This window comes from Cryptomeria japonica, chromosome 1, assembly GCF_030272615.1.
Source record: "Cryptomeria japonica chromosome 1, Sugi_1.0, whole genome shotgun sequence".
Lineage (NCBI taxonomy): Eukaryota > Viridiplantae > Streptophyta > Pinopsida > Cupressales > Cupressaceae > Cryptomeria > Cryptomeria japonica.
In genome coordinates, this window is record NC_081405.1 from 642,951,706 (window position 1) to 642,970,787 (window position 19,082).

The following is a 19,082-nucleotide window of genomic DNA, read 5'->3' on the forward strand; positions in this document are numbered from 1 at the left end:
ATGACTGTCTTGGTGGCTGACGTTCCTGCATCATACGGAATGTTACTTGGCCGTAATTTTTGTAAAGATGTTGGAGGTGAACTCAACATGGACATGACGGAAGCAAGAATACCTGTCAAAGGTGTTGTGCAGAAGTTAATTCCTGAAAGAGAAACCAAGTACACAGTTGTCAAGTCCAATGACCCTCATGCTCAGATTCTTTTTGAATCTACGGGTTTTGGAAATTATTATCTCCATATAGATGAAATTTCAGAATTTGCTGAAGATTATCCTTCTAGCAGCTCCAACATTTCACTACTTTCAGCGAATGAAGAGTTTGTTGATAATGATCAGGACCAAACATCAGAAGATGGGTCATCCAGTTCATATGTTATGGTTGAAGAAGTCACATCTTCACTTGCTGATGAAAGTATTCCATCACCTCCTCGACAAGAAGAGCTTCATTCTTCGTCTATTCAAGAGGAAAGTTCATCTTTTCCTATGGAAGAAGATGACAACTTTTCTTTTCACAATGCGCTCATCTCGGATGAAGTCAGCTCTAATCATTCCAATGAAAACAACAGTTCAAATGATGTATGGACTCTTGAATTTGATGGCAGCTGCGCTACGAATGGATCCGGAGCCGGTGTAGTTCTTATATCTCCCAAGGGAGAGATCTTCCCTTACTCTTTCAAGTTGCAATTTTCTAATACCAACAATACGGCTGAATATGAGTCGCTTTTGTTAGGGATGAGTGTTGCATTGAAAAGAGGAATCAGAAACCTTCATGCTCAAGGTGATGCAGAATTAATTGTTTGTCAAGTGAGAAACATATATCACACTAAGAATGACAGGCTCAAGCATTACCGCAATTTGGTATGGGAGAATATTGAAGATTTTGATTCTTTCAATATCTCAGTTGTTCCTCGTGAATACAATGATAGAGCTGATTCTCTTGTTGTTTCAGCTACTTCATTAATTCCCCATCTTGACTTTGGTCAAGACAAATATATCATTGAGATAATCTGCAGACCTAGTGTGCCTGATAATTGGGATCATTGGCAAATCTTCAATGATGATAAGCAGATCAATAATTTCTTACAAGCTGAGGATGGTTTTAATAACCTGTATTTTGAAGGAAGTAATTCTCCTTCTTCTTCGTCATCAGATTCAGTGTCTAATACATTATCTGAATCAGATGAAAATATCCTTTAGCTGAAAGGAAATAAAATTCCCAAGGGGTTGGTTTCTCTTGAAAAACTCTTCGATCAACATGATCGTTATATCAAGAGATGACAACAAGAAAGTACTAATTCTCCTATGGGATATGAGAAATATAATATTGGATCTGATGGAGATCCAAAGTTTGTCAATATTGGCAATAACTGCACTTCAGATGAGAGAGATCAGTTTATTCAGCTTTTGCGCCAATACCATGATGTCTTGGCGTACTCATATGATGATCTGAAATCTTTTCAACCCAAGGAAGTGCAGCATGACATTCCTCTTAAGCTTGGTGCAGAACCTTTTAGACAGAAGCAACGCCAGTACAATCCAAAGATTTCAGGTACCATTCTTTCTGAAGTTCAAAAGATGCTTGATGCTCGGATTATTTTTCCCATCCATCATTCAACATGGTTGGCAAACATAGTGCCGGTGCGTAAGAAGAATGGAGAAATACGTATTTGTGTTGATTTTAGGAATCTTAATCAGCTATCACTCAAGGACAATTATCCATTGCCAATCATGGATCAAGTTTTGCAAACGGTGATAGGTTCCGAGATGCTATCTATGCTAGATGGATTTTCGGGATACAATCAGATTGAGGTTAGTGAACTTGATCAACACAAGACTGCATTCACCACTCCATGGGGTACATTTGCATACCGCAGAATGCCTTTTGGATTGATCAATGCAGGAGCTACTTTCCAGCGAGCTATGGACTTGGCTTTCCGTGGTATTGTTGGAAGATATATTGTAGTATATCTTGATGATCTTACTATTTTTTCTAAAGATCGTGAGAATCATCTTTTTCATCTACAAGATGTACTTGAAAGATGTCGTATCCACGACATTTCTCTTAATCCCAAGAAGTCAATTTTTGGGGTGACGGAGGGAAAACTTCTTGGTCACATTGTTTCCAAGGAGGGGATAAAAGTTGATCCTGAGAGGGTTAAATCTATTCAGAATCTCCCTTTGCCATCCAACAAGACTGCCGTCCATTCCTTTTTTGGTAAGGTTAATTTTCTACGAAGATTCATTCTTGACTTTGCGGAGAAGACTCGTCATATTGTGGACATGATGAAAGGAAAGTCTTCCTTCCATTGGGATTCTGAAGGAAGGGCAGCATTCAATGAAATTAAAGATGCAATTGCTCATGCACCTGTGTTGGTTTGTCCCAACTACACCAAAGAGTTCATCATGTATAGTTATGCTTCCGAGCATACTTTGTCGGCTATTCTGATGCAGAAAAATTTAGAAGGGATTGAATCTCCTATTGCTTTCATGAGTTGTCCTTTGAAGTCTCATGAACTCAAATATTCCTCTATTGAGAAGAATGCCTATGCGGTTGTTAAAGCAGTCAAGAACTTTCGTTTCTACATCTTGAATTCTCATACCGTTGTGTTAGTTCTTGATACATCAGTCAAATCTATCTTAACACAACAGGAGTTTGGTACAAAAAGAGGAAATTGGATTGCTAAAATCCAAGAGTATGACTTGGAGATTAAGCCTACAAAGCTTGTTCGAGGAAGAGGACTCTGTCAGTTGATGGCAGAAGGTATTCCAGAAGAGAAAGAATTGAATGATTGTGAAAATCTTCCCAAGGTATTGTTTGTCAGCACTACCGATGAATGGTACTCTAATATAGCATTTTTCTTGACTTATGGCGAATGTCCACAACATTTGTCATTTAAAGAAAAAAGAAGCATCAAGTTGAAAGCTGCAAACTTCGTATTATGGGATACTGGTTTGTATAAGAGGGCAATTGATGGTACTTTCCTTCATTGTGTTGACAAAGCACAACAAACTAAATTGTTGGAATCTTTCCATGAAAAGGCTTGTGGAGGACATTTTTCCGCACCAGTGACTGCTCACAAAATTTTGAGAGCAAAGTATTATTGGCCTACGCTCTTTCAAGATGCTTTCCAGTGGGTGCGTAAATGCGTACATTGTCAGCAGTTTGTAGGCAAACCAAAGCTTGCAGTGTTACCATTAAAGCCGGTTATTGTTGAAGAACCTTTCCGGCAATGGGGCATTGATTTCATTGGTGTGATTAATCCCTCTTCAAGTGCAGGTCATTCGTATGTCCTTACAGCTACTGATTATTTCACCAAGTGGGTGGAAGCAATACCAGTAAAGAACACTACTTCTGAAATAGTATGCAGATTCCTCAAGGAGAATATTATTTCTAGGTTTGGTGTTCCATTCAAGATCGTGACTGATAATGCAGCCACTTTTTCTTCCTCTGAAATTTCACAATTTTGCTTTGAATATAGTATCTTGTTAACTCATTCATCTGATTACTATCCCCAAGGTAATGGTCAGACGGAATCTAGTAATAAGAATCTGATTACTATTATTCGCAAGCTTGTGGAGGAAAATCAAAGGTCCTGGCATAAGGCTCTTTTTGATGCCTTATGGGCAGACAGAATTACACCCAAAAGGGCTATTGGTATGTCACCATTTCAGCTTCTTTATGGGATCAATGCAGAGATACCCATCACTTTGGAACTTCCCGCTCTCAAGTTGGCTAAAGCGATTGAAGATCAAACTTATGAGAATGCTTTAGACAAAAGGATCATGTATCTTTATCAGCTGGAAGAACAAAGAACACAAGTGGTCGATCGGATTGCTCAGCATCAGCAACAAGTCAAAGTCCTTTTTGATAAGAAAGCAAAGCAAAGAGGATTCCAAGTTGGTGATCGTGTTTTGCTTTGGGATAAGTGAAGGGAACCAAAAGGTTTACATGGGAAATTTGATTCTCTTTGGCGAGGACCTTTCACTATTCACCGAGTTGCTGGAGAAGATAGTTTTATCTTGGCTTATCATGATGGTACACCATTTGCGCTGCCTTATAATGGTCAACATTTGAAGCATTACTTTGAATAAAGATTCAAGGTATCCTCTTGTAAATAATGTCCGCATCTTTTTTGTGTCTTGTTATCTTTTTGGTCTTTTCTTTGTCGTTTTGATTTGACTCTATAGCCCCCAATGGAACGGAAGGCACTTAGAGATCTGGTTTCTACTCTTTCACTATCTTGAAGGATAAATGAAAAAATTCCCCAGTCAGAGCCAGTTGTTGTCCTCAATTTTTGATTTCAAAAATTGGACTATCACAAGGAAATTTTTATTAAAAAATGAAAAAATTTACTCTATGGCACGCTTCTCGAGGTAGAAATTCATCCCATCCTTGAACTGGATCGATTGTTGATCCATCTCCAAGCTATGTTTCGAATTTCGTCGCGTTTCGAGTCCGTTTGCTATGTTTTTGCTTCAATGTAGGGGAATTTTTCGATAATTACCAGTAACTAGTAATTTGTTTTTCAAAACCCCCTTGAAGCTTTTGGTCTTGTAGGGGAATTTTTCTCCAATTGCAAGTTTTTGGAAACTGGTAAAAAGGGTTTTAAAACCCCCTTTACTAGTAGAATGACTTAAAGTGTTTTGTAAAACTTGTAAATGGGTTTTTAAAACCCCTTTACATGTTTTTATGACTTAAAGTTATTTTTTATTTTTAAATAGAACTTGTAAATGGGATTTTAAATTCCCTTTACATGTTTTAAGTAAAATCACTTGTAAAGGGAATTCTATTTCCCTATTACAAGTAATTTTACTTGTATTTCCTTTTCTAAAACCCGAAATTTGCCTTAGAGGCAAAAATATGAACATTTTTAAAACTTGTATTTCCATTTCTAAAACCCGAAATTTCTCCCATGCCTTTGCAAATTGATTTGGGTTCGAATTTTTTGGAAGAAAGATAGGGATTCCTTCCAAAGGTGGATTTGCTGCAACTTTGAAGAATTCAAACCCTTGTTCTACGAATCTATCAAACTGATTTTCGCCATTTGTCTTCTTCAACGTTTTTTTTTCTGAATCATGCATTTGTGTCATTTGCCACGGTTTGGAGGTTCGAATCTTCTCTTACCTAAGGCATTTTTGATTTAATCATTAATGCGTTGGATTTCAAGCTGCATTCAAACCGTTTTGTGCGCATTTTGGGGAATCGATTTGCAAAAACGCCCTAAAAACCAGTCACGTTTTTTGCAAGTTTCGCACCTTTTTCATTCAAGGTATGCTTTCAATTCTAAATCTTTTTTGCTTTCTCTTGTATGTAATGATGAATCGAATCATTTTTGAATTACTTCCTTAGCATTTTTCATGGCGTTTTTATAGCGAATCGGTTTTTCTTTGGTCACCATGCGTGGCTAAGTTTCTTCCTTTGTTTAATTTCTATTTAAAGGGTTTCATCTTCTATGTTTGGTTGACTCCACAAGCTTGGATCTCTCCTCATCTTTGCAAGGTAATTTTTATTTTTATATTTCTCTTTTGTTTCTTTCCTTGCAATTTCCTTGTTTAAGTTTTGGTTTTTGTTCATGTTCGTATTGGGTTTATGAGAGGAAATTCCCCATTTTACAAAGGAATTTGTAAAGAAAAAGTTGTTCTTCCCCATTGAAAATTCTCCTTCTTTACTTGCATTCGGGTTTTAAAACCCGATTGCAAGTAAAAGGAAAATATGTGTTCTTCCCTCTTTGGACAAAGACTTAACCTTCTTTAGTCCAAAAATCAAGTTTCAAAACAAGAAAGATGTGTTCTTCCAAATATGTTCTTCCCAATTTGCAAAGAAATTTGCAAGTGTGAAAAGTTCTACCTCAAGATGTGTTCTTCCCTCTTTGGACAAAGACTTAACCTTCTTAGTCCAAAAATCAAGTTTCAATGACGGAAAAATCAAGTTCTTCCCAATTTCGGGTTTTGAAATCCGGATTGCAAGTCGAAAGTCCTTCCCATTTTGGCACGACAAAGTTCCAAGTGATCTTCCCGAAATTCATTTTTACTTATCCGCTTCCAATTCCCTCATCCGTACTTATCATCTTCGTCATTTCTCGCATGCCTAAATACCTTTTTCCGTCCATTCCTTCGATTTTCAGTTTGAAAATAAGTTTGCATTTGGATTTAAAAACCCATTGCAAATGCGTTCTTCCCAATTTTCAAACTGAAAATTCATTCTCCTTCCATTTAATCATGCTTCGTGTTTCGCAAGTATAATTGCATTCGGAATTTAAAATCCGATTGCATGTTTGTACTTCCCTCTTGTGTACTTGCGAAACATTTTTCAAAACCCGAAATAAGTCAAAAGCTTATTTTTCCACCCCTTATATCTCCTCTCACAAAGCCAAAATATGAAAGTTGAACTTTCTCATTTGGAGGAGTGAAAATGTCTAAAGATACTGACTTTGATGTCGCCTTGATACTCATGGATTTACATTGCAGCATTCCCGGTTGTGCCCAGATGACAGATGTATCATCATCTCCCACTCCAAAAAAGATGAAATTCAGGTATGATAAATACCAGAATGAAGTTCCGTAGTCACAGATCTCCTCCTCCCTTGATCATATCAAGGATACTGAGATAGGGCATGTTGACATGTCCGAATTCATACAAAGGCTTGAAGATCCGAAGGAGGGGCATATGCAACGGTTGCTGGATAGCCATATCCATCATGCCGCATCCTTTCCAGTTGCTGCCCTAGAACTAGAATTTATTCTAGCATGTGCTCATCATTTTGACAAAGAGTCACGAGTCATTAGAAATGATGATGGGGAAGTGATCATTTGCTTGGATGCAGAAGCTATAGAGAGGGTTTTTAAAATACCTTTCGAAACCATTTATATAGAGATCTCCAAGCAAAGTGCAACTGAATACTTTTCCAAAAAGGAGAAAGACTGTAAGCGTCATATCAACAAATGGATTCATGAACCTCGCACTGCGCTTACCAGATGGGCAAAGTTATATCGATCTGATTTCAAGAATGAGATCGGTGATACTATTACTCTTCTTAGCCGTATGATGGGATTGGAACATTCCAATGTTTTTGAACCTTGGATGTACCAATTTATTATGTTAGTAAGGCAGTCTCAGCACATCTGCTGGGGTGAAATCATCAGTGATGCTTTGTGTGAGCAACTTGCAGTCGTCCCTACTACCTTCACCTTCTACATGAATTCATATCTCGTGTATATTGCTGCGTCACTTAGACATTTCCCAGGTCTTTCCACCAAGGGTGACCGCATGCTTGTACGAGTTTGGGAATACTATGATCAGTTGCCTCTAAGATCAAGTAGGTCTCATTTCAGAAGGGTTCAGGACACTTTCTTTGGTCATTATTTGTGTCAATTTGACAAGAACCTGAAGGACAAAAGAGTCTCAGATGAAGCATGGGAAAAGGTGAAAGAATATGGTTGTTTGTTTCTCCAATTTCCAACTTTTACCTACATGAGAGTTGGATGTTATGGCGGGCAGCCTTACATGGTCCCAAGGTACCCAATAGATAAGATTATCCTCATGGAATTGGGAAGGCAGATCATGGCTGTACATACACACCAGTCAGTTAAGCACAAGGTTGGCATGGGTATTTCTTCCAACAACCCATTGAAGATTGGGCAATATTCTCTAATGACTTCAATCAAGGCCAGGGCTATGGAAACTGAGTTGGAGGAAATCAGACTCAAAAGATTCAAACCTAGAGCTGATTTCGATTACCGAGGCATGAAAGAGAAGATCAAGAAGACCTTCATCCATGTACACCGGATAGAAGATATTTGGGCTGATATTCGTACCGAAAAGGAGATTCGCAAGATGGATTACTGCCGACTCACTGCAGAACAGATTCTGGATCTAAACCTCGCAAACATGCCACAAGGTATGATTGATGATGGTAACATTCTTGATCCTGAGTTTGTCAATCAGAATGTTGATGAGGCCCCACTTCCCTCTATCCACTGGTCCCACAAGGAAAGCACTTCTATCTTGGATAGATTTCAGTCAGTTCTTGCCAATACCAATATCTGGCTTAAGAATAATGGTGTCAAGCTCATTAAGATTAAGGTGGGGAAAGAAGATGATTCTACAGGTCCTCTTGGGCGGAAGTCTGAAATTCAACTAGACAACAAAGAAGGTGCATCCTCTTCTAGTACGAGGATTAAATTGCGGGTCAGCCGTGCGATGGTGATTCCTCCTCAGGAAATAACAGTTCAAGGCAAGGAGAAGCCACAGTTGAAAATTCATGTGATTGATCCTGAAGCTTCAGAAGAGGAAACTCAATTTGATAATGCTCCTCAGTCACTTTCTACAGAGTCTCCACATAATTCTCTTTCTTCATTTCCTATTGAGGTACCCATGTTTCCTCCTGTGATAGATGTGAGCTCTCAATCTGCCCCTTCAGTTTCAGAATCTCCACAAAAAGTCCTCCCGCTTTCAGCAGCAGAACCATCTCAAGGCCATCCTCAGGAAAGTTTATTGAATATCTTTTCGGAAGATCCTTCATATGTACCTGTGTCTGATATTGATACTTCTATGACCTGTTTTGATGAGTTCATAACATCTTCATCATATCCTGTCGTCACTCAGCAAACTATGGTGGCTCTCCAAATGGACACTTCTCCCAAGGTCACCACTGTTATTCAAATAGAAACTGCTTCTCCCTCCATCCCACAATCAGAGTTAATGGCTTTACCTCCATGGCTCAGTTCCTTCACTGCAAAGAGGAAGAAGCAAGTGATCTCACCTGATCCCTTCGACTATCAACATTTGAAACAATCAAAACCTAAAGCTGTGAAGAAGGCAAAAATAGTTTCAAGGGTGATCGTTGATGAGAACCGGATGAGAGTGGCAGAGATTGCTGAACCAATATCAGATAAACCAGTTGAAGAAATGCAAGCAGCTGATTATCGGATCACCAAAGTTCAACTAGGTAAACAGACTCATGAGGTTGTCAAGCACGATGCTCAACAGACAGTGGCGACATTGGTGCAACGATATGATGAGGTGTCGACCAAGAAAGATCAGCTAGAAGTAGAGAATCAAAGACTCATGGCAGCTATCCAAAGTATTACTCAACCTTCAAGTGGAGAAGGCCAAGTACCTATTTCTTCCAGGGTCAGTGAACCAATCCAAGGTATCGAGAGAGCCGCCCAAAAAGTTCAAGCCTTAGACACCTGGGTTGATCAACTGCATGACTTATGCTCACAAGTCATAAGACAGGTATTTGAAATGATGGTTAAATTGGAGATCATTGAAGATAAGTTGAATCAAATCTTGACTGCTTTCAAGCTAAATTTGGAGAAGGTTGAGGGAAATTTAGTTTCTTGGCGAAAGATGCCTCAATATCAGTTGAGCGTTCTTCAAGTGCATGATGTGATTCCTTCCAGAGTCATGTACATTGAATATGAGGAACTCCTGGAGAACAAATCTCTTGTTCTCAAATCACTCATTGAAGAAATTGATGAAACCTTAAAGTTGCGTGAAGCAGTCTTTCAAGATGCAACCTCCCATTGCAAAAAGGCATCCTGCGACATTTTCAATCAGAATGATGAGCTGCTGCCCGAGGAAGAAGTTCTTGCAAACCTGCAACTCAAGATTCATGATGAATGGAGAAGTGATCAATTCTCAGTCGCTTCCATTCAAATATTGATCAAGTATCAAACTAAGTTGCAGGAAATCCAGTCAGCATTGGAAAAAGGGAATTCCACGCTATGCCAATGCCATGATGTCATTGTAAAAACTAGGGTGGTGGCTATGAACACTCATGAACCAGATCCTGATGAATTGCAGAAAGTTATTCAGAAGTTTGATTTATTCGTATCTTCAAGAGTTGCAACTTGAGTGTTTTTAACACTTGTAAATTTTTAAATAATTGTAATTTCAAAATTGTAGTTTCCCTTTCGGCAAGTTGTCATCACTTGCATTTTTGTAATTACTTGTAAGGCAACTACAAGTTGTGTCCAATTAGGACTGTAGTTGGAATAAGTCTTAGTTAGTTAATGAAGTCATAATTAGCTGTTGAATAGGTCTTGGTGGTTGAGGGAATTTCTCAAGTTAGTTAGGATCCTCCCATCTTTTTCTCAAGGCTCCTCTCCTATAAATAGAAGAGAGGGTCCTTTGTAATTTTATCTTTTGGAAAAGCAAGCAAAAACTCTGCCAAATTTACAGCAAGAAGTCTTTGAACTTATGTACGTGAATTGAAGGTTTTGAAGATTAAGAAAGAAGGATTACTCAAGTTTTGAGTCTTTGAGCTACATGTTTGAGTTTGAATCTTTTATTTCTTCTATGCCAAGTGTTTCTAAAGGAGCTTAGTCCAATCTGATTTGAAGTCTTTGAGCTGCAAGTAGAGAAGATTAATTAAAATAGGAAAATCTCTAGAAGGAGCAGCAAGTCTTTGAGCTTGCGTCTATTCTTGAGGAAAAGTTACTGTTTGATAAGAAATATCAGCAAGTCTTTGAGCTTGCATTAGTTCTTGTCTTTGTGTTAAAAGAATAAGTTATTCCAGTCTTTGAGCTGTTGTTGTTTATTCATTGTAAAATTTAGTATAGAAAAGGGTAGATAGGACTTCCAATAGTCAAGTCTTTGAGCTTGATATTGCTGTCCCGTCCCGAAGGAAGTGACGGAAGTCTTTGCACTTTCAGGAAACTTCATTTCCTTTCTCTTATTTCACTTTAAAGTGGTTACTATTGTTATTCAATCGCTATCCTTTTCTGTGAAGAGAAAAGGATATTGTCTTTCTTGAAAAAAGAGGAAAGATTGCTGTCGCATCCCATTTTACTTTCCAAGTTGTAGTTAGATAGGGGGAGCCTTCCCTTAATTAGGAGAGTTTTTACTCATGTGCTATGGTTGAAACCACAATTTTGTATATTTCCCCAAGTGTACAAAATTTTCAACCAACAGTATCATTAACTAACACTGAGAATTTAGGTGTCAAAATGCATTCAAATGTCAAGTTAATCCATGAAGAGGGGAACCCAAAGGCTTCTAGGCATTTGCAAAAGAATCTTCAGTCCACCTTGTCATAGGCTTTTCTATGTCTAGTTTTAAGAGCATGCTAGGGGTTCCATTCTTCTAGAAAGAATGAATGGCTTCCTGTGCTATAATAACCCCATCATAAATACCTTCTTGGAAAAAAACCCATTTGTTCCTCACTAATCAAAAGAGGAAGGAGTTTTTGAAGCCTATTAGCTAAGGTCTTATTAAAAAGATTATAGATGGTGTTACATAGTGGAATTGGTCTGAACTCATCAAAATAGTCAGGCTTTTCCTTCTTTGGGATGAGGGCCAAGAAAGTATTATTGATTTCTTTGAGAATATTACCTGAATTCCTCATACCTTCAAGAGCACACATCACCTCCTCCCCTATGAAGGACCAACACTTCTGAAGAAAGCTAATCGAAAATCCATCCAGACTGAGGGATTTATCTGGATTCATCTACATTAGAGTTGCTTTTACTTCTGATAAAGATAATTTTGCAGTAGGACCATAGGTTTGTTCCTTCCTTAGTAATTTGGGTATAAATTTTAGAAACTTGTCTTGGTCTGAGTGATGAGGACTCAAATCTATGTTGAGAATTTTGGAAAAGAAATCTACTACCTACCTAGAGATGAGCTTAGGATCTACTACCTCAGAGCCATTATTGATCTTAATCTTAGAGATTCTATTAAGGACTCTCCTAAGTTTGACACTATTGTGAAATAATTGAGTGTTCTTATCCCCCTCATCCAACCATGTTTCCCTAGATTTTTGTTTCCAAAAGACCTCCTCTTTTGCAAGAATGTTTTCTTGTTCAAGAAGAAGTTTCTTTTCTCTAAGAAACAAAACTTCATCCATCCCTTTCATCATGATAGATTCATTTACTTCCACTCGCTCTACTTCCACCTGTGCCTTCTTGTCAAATATATTCCCAAAGTGTTCCCTATTCCATAATATGAGCTTCTACTTAATTATCTTAAGCTTAAATTGACTACCTTAAAGATCCTAGACCTAGAGACCTCTGCCTCCTTCCACCATTCCTCTAAAAGCGTAAGATTATTATCATCTTTCAACCACACTTTTTCTAATTTGAAAGGACATATTCTCAGTCGTGAATCCAAAAGAATGCTAAGTTGAATCATAAAATGATCTGAGTTTGAGAAGGGCAAGATTGAGGCTTCTAAGGTATAAGGAAAGTTGATGAGACTGTTTGATAAAAAGAATCTATCTAATTTTTTTGTGATATTACTAAAAGCTAACCTTCTGTTATTCTAGGTAAAGGGATCCTTAACCATGTTAATCTCTACCAAGCCACTGTGATGGATCCAATCTACAAAGTCTAAAGTAGCTCTAGAGGTTTTTCCTTTGCCTCCTCGTTTCTCAGATTGATTAATAATAGCATTGAAGTCACCTCCTATGATACAAGTCTATTCCTGGGTACTACTTATGAATTCCTCAATTTCCTTCTAAACCCTTATTTTCTCCTCATTCTGTGTCGGTCCATAAACACTAATAATGATAAAATCTAGTTTATGTTTAAAACTAGTGACTCTGCCACTGATCCAATTGCCATGAGTTTCTAATAATGAGAAACCAATATTGTGAGGATCCCAAATCATGGCCAGACCCCAGAGGATCCAATGGTTGGTACTCCTATAATATGTCTGAAACCTAATCATTTACCAAAAAGGGCTAAGTCATCTTTCTCTAGTTTGGTTTCCTGTAACATAACTAAATCAAAACTATAGGTAGACAAACAACGTTTAACAATCCGCTGCTTATTAGGGGCATTTAAACCCCTAACATTCCATCATAACACTTTCATGGTGTTGTGGGAAGGACCTTCCCCTTCCCTACATGGAACATAGATCTATAAGTTTAACTTGACCTTCAGCTATTCCGTCATTATCTCTCAACTCTGACAGGGATTTCCTGCCTCTCTTCTTATATTATTTTGCACAATCAGGTGTAACCTTCTCCCCAACCCATTGTTCAATTCCTAATGTTTCAAAAGTTTCACCATTTTTTTTGTCATTTAACTCCATTATAAGGGCCTCCGTATTCGTGACCTTTGGAAGATTGATAAAATTCATAATCCCTTTCATCAAAAGCCTTCTTTGTAATTCTACCTCTTCTCTATCAACTATTTCATCCAATAAATTCTCCAGGATGTCCTCAGTAACTGAGTCACATAAATAGTTGATAACACAATTCACCTCCTTTTCTTTACAAACCAAATCCTCCACTTGTTCAACTTTATCCAATCTATCAGGAGCCTCCATCGATTGGGGGGTACCATTTTCTTCCAGAATTCTCCAATCTTTCGCACCAACATCCTGTTCAAGGATAGGATTCAAATCTCCCACCTCACCAGCAACCCGACAATCATTGTCAAGATTGATTTCATCCTTATTATCAATAGATAAATTTTTAAATCTTCTCATTCCTACCTCTTCATGGGCACAAATTCTCTTCTCCTCCTTTGTGTAAGTATCCCTACCCTCACCATCCATCAAAATAGCCTCATGGAATAGAAAGGGAGAGGAATTCACTCCCTCAGTCATGCTCTAATCACCCACAATTTCCCCATACTCTACCTCATCAAAACTGCCCTACCCGGGGAAAGTTGTCCTTGATTACAAACCCTCTGTTTTTCGTATTGAAACAAATATCTAGCTGAGGGTCTTCCCTAGGGTTCTTTTGAAATGGTAAAACCACTGAGATCGGTTTATATGTTAAATCTAGATCTAAAACCCCTCTATAAATTTTGGGGTAAATTAAGAAAGTCGACTCCCTAGTTCTAATTTCAATAGGGCTGAGTGAATTAACATTAATATCTATATTGACTATCAATACACAGTCTGAATACATCCGTCCTTTGTCACTAATCTCTACGAATTTTCCTAAATGATTACCTTTTCCTAATAATTTCATTATCCATTAATTCTACTGGTAAGTTAGGGATCAAAATCGGTCTATCTACTTTAAATGATTCCAATTTATATGGATTGAAAGAAGGTTTCCAATCTAAAAATTTAAAATCAAAGCCTTTAAAAATTGGAGATTTACCTATTAAGAATTCATTCTTATGCTTGGCATTTCTCCAATCAATATAAAGAAATCCCTCAGACAAGATAGCAATACTCGCTATTCGATTAAAGGGAGATTTTAACCAATCTGCAATTACCTCTGTCGGGACTCCAAGTCCACACCATCTAGCAAAAAACCCAAATGTCTTGCATGTTTTGTTGAATCCTTCCCACCAAACTATCATTGATTTCCAATACATCTTTCTTTTCTGATTTAGGGTTTATTTCCAAATTCAGCTTCGCCTTCATGGGTTTGGAAGGAAGCATAGATTTGGGTTTCTTACATCCCTCCTCAAATATTTGAGGTCTAACATTATTAACACCAGATCTCCAGTTATCCAAAATCTTGATATATTTTTTTTTGGCTTGTTCCAGGGAATTGGTTTTGAAAAACCTCCCTCAAGATTCTGCAATTGGGTGAATCTATTGGAGATGGTAGGCCTGAAAGAGCATTCCAAGTGGAGGGTATTATGTTTACCCTTGAAACATCTTTCAGCCCTAGAATAAATCGGTAAGCCCTTCCTTACTGCCTTCTCAAATCTCCTAGATTTCACCATCTGCCATTCTGATTTCGGCTAAGGAAGGGGAGCCTAGTTCCCCAAATTGCAAGTAGAAATCACGTATTTTTTTTGCCCAAAGAACCATTTCTGTCCCTTGATGTCTGGATATTTTCGTGGGTATATGCGCAAAGCCATATGTGGTCTATAAATATTATCATAGACAGTGACATTTTTTGCAGATGAACATTTTCTTTGTCCTACTGGAATCAGGTTTGCTCCAGAAGCAGTGCCAGGATGAGATACATAAAAACAATAATCCTTCGATGGCTTGATTTGTGTGTTCATGTGCCTTCGAGAGAAGCTTTCCCTGCCTTGCGATGTCGTAGGAATTTGATGTTTGTGAGCAAGGGGTTTGTTTTTCCGCATTTTTGCTAAGTGAGAGCAGAGCTTTTTAAAAATATTTTTTAGTTAAAATGTTTTAAAATGTTTTTTTTTTAAATAAATCAATGTGTAAATAATTTAGTTGTCAATTTAAAATATATTATTGAATTTAGCTAATTATTTTTAATAGAAATTATAATTTTAAAAATGTCACTAACAAGTAAAACATATAATAATTTAAATGCAAAGAGAGAAACTCTTTTATTTTATTGCAACGAGATATTGAATTAAAACAAGAAGGGGGACAGAGGGGGACAGAGAAGAGTAAAGACTATGCATAAAGAAGAAAACTAGGCTGCACAAAGAGAAATACAAGACTTACAAAAATTGCATATGCAAGATAGAGAAGGCTGCCAAAAAGTAAGAATTTTGTGTTGGAATAAACTAATTCAAGGAAATATTATAATTAAAGAGAGTTGCTCACCTGCATCAAAAGTTTACTTACAAAATAAATACCTTAAGTTTCATAGATTGAAGCTATAGTATAGTAAATACTTTAAGCTTCATAGATTTAAGTTATGTAAAATAAATTTTAAGCTACATTAAAATAAATACTTTTAAGCTTCACAGATTGAAGCTACAGTAAAATAAATACTCTAAGATTCACAAATTGAAGCTATAGTGAAATAAATAATTGAAGATTCATTTGTCATTTTTAAAAAGAAATAAAAATCTAATTTTATTGAAAAATAAAAAATAATTATAACATAATTGTATGAACTTACAAAATAAATACCTTAAGCTTCACAGATTGGCTACATTGAAATTCAATTGCCCCAAAAGAAAATTAAAATCCATGTACTTTATCATTCAAAATATCTTATATAGATAAAAAAAAAAAATGCAAAAAATTAAAAAACAATGATAAATTAGTAATTGTATATGGTGAAAATGGATACAACAATGTTGAAAGACTAAATGAATTCAACCACAAAACCCTAGCCTAACAACAACAAAGACCCACCATAACATATGAAGATTACCTAAGACAATGCAAATCAAATGAAATCACAAAGATTATACCATCACATGTCCCATAGGTTTTGGATCTCCATTCTTCCTATCTCCATTGATCTTGCTTGATATATTTGCTCTCAGATTTTATGTGCACAAGAGCTCAACAAAGAACGCAATATGGTTGCAAGTAGGATTGCAATATGCAAAGTAGTCAATTGATCAAGCAATTAGGGTTTGATAATGAAGGAAGCATCTCCTTATATGGAAGACACTATAAGAAATGGAGGGATAAGATTGAGAGGTGTAAAAGGAGGTCGGCTATGATTAGAGGGTAGGTAAAAGAAATAATAAAATAATGAAAGGGGTAGGTAGTGTATGAATTAAGAGATGAATGACATGTGTCATGGGTAGAAAAGGCTAATGAATTGATTAAATAAATAAAGATTTATTTAATTAATAGAAGAAATGGGATCTATTAAATAAATAAGATATTTATTTAATTTAGGAAAAGGATAATTTAAATAAATAAATGTATTTATTTAAATGAGAAATAAGGCTAGAAGAGGATATATGAATTAATTAAATAAATAAAGATTTATTTAATTAATAGAAGAATTAGGCTAAAGTAATTAAATAAATAAGAATATTTATTTAATTAGACTGGACATTTTTGGGTGTCTACATTTTGCCCCTCTTTGAGACAATGCGGCTTGTCGCGTTGTTTCAAAGAAGATAAGATGAACTGATACAGAGTTGCCCCAAGATGGGAATGATATGTCCCCTCGAGAGATTGGATGAAAAATGTCTGAAAAAATCGCAAACAATCTCTCGATAAGAAAAAAAGGCTAGAATGGACTGACCAGATAAAGTGACAGAGTCACGGGATAATGAAGACTGACTTGGGAAATGAGGGCTAGGGCTAGGGTAGTCTATAAGATAGACCACAAGGGAAATACATCTTCATTGTCATCCACACATCCACGAGATCAGAGTGCAGAGTGAAATAGAGTAGCAGCAGTTAGCAGTGATGGCTTTGGTGCATAGATTCGATCGCATTTGTCGATATCAGAGGCCAGCAGAGGCAGGAGAGCCGGTAAGTACCGTAAAACCTCCTTGTACTTTGTTGCATTTATTGTTGTCATTAATGCATGCTAGATAGGGTAATAAATGCACTCTAGGTTAGGGTCCAAAAAATGTCAAAAACATCCAGGTGCATCTGCGTTGGTGCCAGGCGTGTCTATGCTCGCTAGGCGCGTCTGTGTTTGTGTCAGGCGCATCTGTGCTGGAAAATGTTTTTGTGCAAAATGCGGCCGCGTCTGTGCTGTGCAGGCGCGTCTATGCTAGGAAGGCACATCTATGTCTTCCAGGCATGTCTATGTAGAGCATAGGCACGTCTGTGTGTTTCAGGCGCATCTGTGTAAAATAGGCGTGTTTATGCAGTCTATAAGCATGTTTATGTCATGAAGGCGCATTTATGTCTTCAAGGTCAAATCAACAATTTTGTGATGAACATACGCTGTTGATTAGATAAGCTGCTGAGAGGATACACTCAAGCAGGTCCTCTAGGGAAGACTAGAATTGTAAATAGGGCTAGGATTGACAATTCTGTGATAGAACATACGTTGCCAATTAGGAAACTACTCAAGAGGATTCACTCAAGCAGAAGCCCTAGGATAGGATAGATCAAGGCACTTTGTGATGAATAGTGAGTACCAAGATATAGTACTTTGTGATGAAAAGGGAGTACTAAAATATGAGCAACACTTTGTGATGAACAATGAGTGGAAATGTGAGCAACACTTTGTGATGAACAGGGAGTGCCAAACAGGTAGTACTTTGTGATGAACAGGGAGTACCACTAGGATAGAAGCAACACTTTGTGATGAACAGTGAGTGTCACTAGGATAGAGTACCATATGCATTTAGATAAAAAGTAGCATTTTGTGATGAACAGTGAATGCCACTATGACTGACATGATTGATTTGCTTGACTGCAGGAGTATTTGCCTATGCTGGAGTCACGGGAGAGATTCCCATCGACTCAGAGGTTGCAGCCTAAGTTGACATTTGAGGACAGAGCTGCTATTGAGGCTATGGGTTTGAGACATATTCTGTATGTGCCTGAGTTTTGGGTGAACATGGGACTACTGACTACACTGGCAGAGAGGTGGCACTTCGAGACTTGCACATTCCATTTGCCGATGGGTGAGATGACAGTCACCCTGGAGGATGTGTACCGGATTCTGAGGATACCGATCGATGGCAAGCTGATTCCCTACGATCGAGATGGAGACAGGGATGCCCTGAGATGAGTGTTCCGGGATCTAGGACTGGAGATGAGGGCAGGGCATGTGGCATGGGATACCATGACACAGACAGGATTGACACTACCGGCAGTGGTAAGAGGAGTGATCAGTGGGTTCTTGTGTCTGGATAGAGCGACACGAGGGTTGGCTGTGGGCTAGGGGAGTACATTAGAGACACTAGTGACATAGCACACCAGATATGCTTGGGGACCATGTGTGCTAGTGCACCTATATTACGAGCTACATCAGTTTGTGTACCATGGATCAGTGGGATTGGGTTGCGGAGTCACATTGTTACAGGTGTGGGCCTATGAGCATCTACCAGTGACGCGACCGATACACTTCAGGGACAGAGGTCATAGAAGCAATTTCGTGCATTTGTATAATATGATCACCTCGCAGCCACGGATTGGCAGGTTACAGTACTGGCGGCGGGCTATAGATGATATGATATGGTTATATGGAGGCCGTACCTGAGATGCGAGCAGTGGTAGGATGATGCAGTAGAGCTACCCTACACCTTCCGGAGTAGGTATCTGATTAGGCGGATGCCCTATGTACTAGAGAGGCAGCTAGTTGACAGGGTGTGCAGGCAGTTTGGCAGGATCTAGCGGATGCCACGGGGTTCAGGCATGTATGCATGGACGGTTAGGGATCAAGCACAGTTTGGGCCACTACTATCATATGATCAGGCTGTTACACAGCTAGTGGAGATGATGCCCCTACCTTGGGATATATGGCCAGAGATCGAGGATGCCGACATGGATGCAGAGTACACAACATATTGGGCTGAGCATC

At 38.0% G+C, this 19,082-nt stretch overlaps 1 protein-coding gene across 1 annotated transcript; it reads left to right on the plus strand.

The window, feature by feature from the left end:
* The first annotated feature begins 1,299 nt into the window (after window positions 1-1,299).
* LOC131858231 (uncharacterized) lies at window positions 1,300-3,866 on the plus strand. Its single transcript, XM_059211410.1, has 5 exons — window positions 1,300-1,660; window positions 1,898-2,370; window positions 2,536-3,357; window positions 3,526-3,652; window positions 3,796-3,866. Exons 1-5 carry the CDS (start codon window positions 1,300-1,302, stop codon window positions 3,864-3,866), a joined length of 1,854 nt encoding a protein of 617 aa, XP_059067393.1.
* Window positions 3,867-19,082: the final 15,216 nt, after the last annotated feature.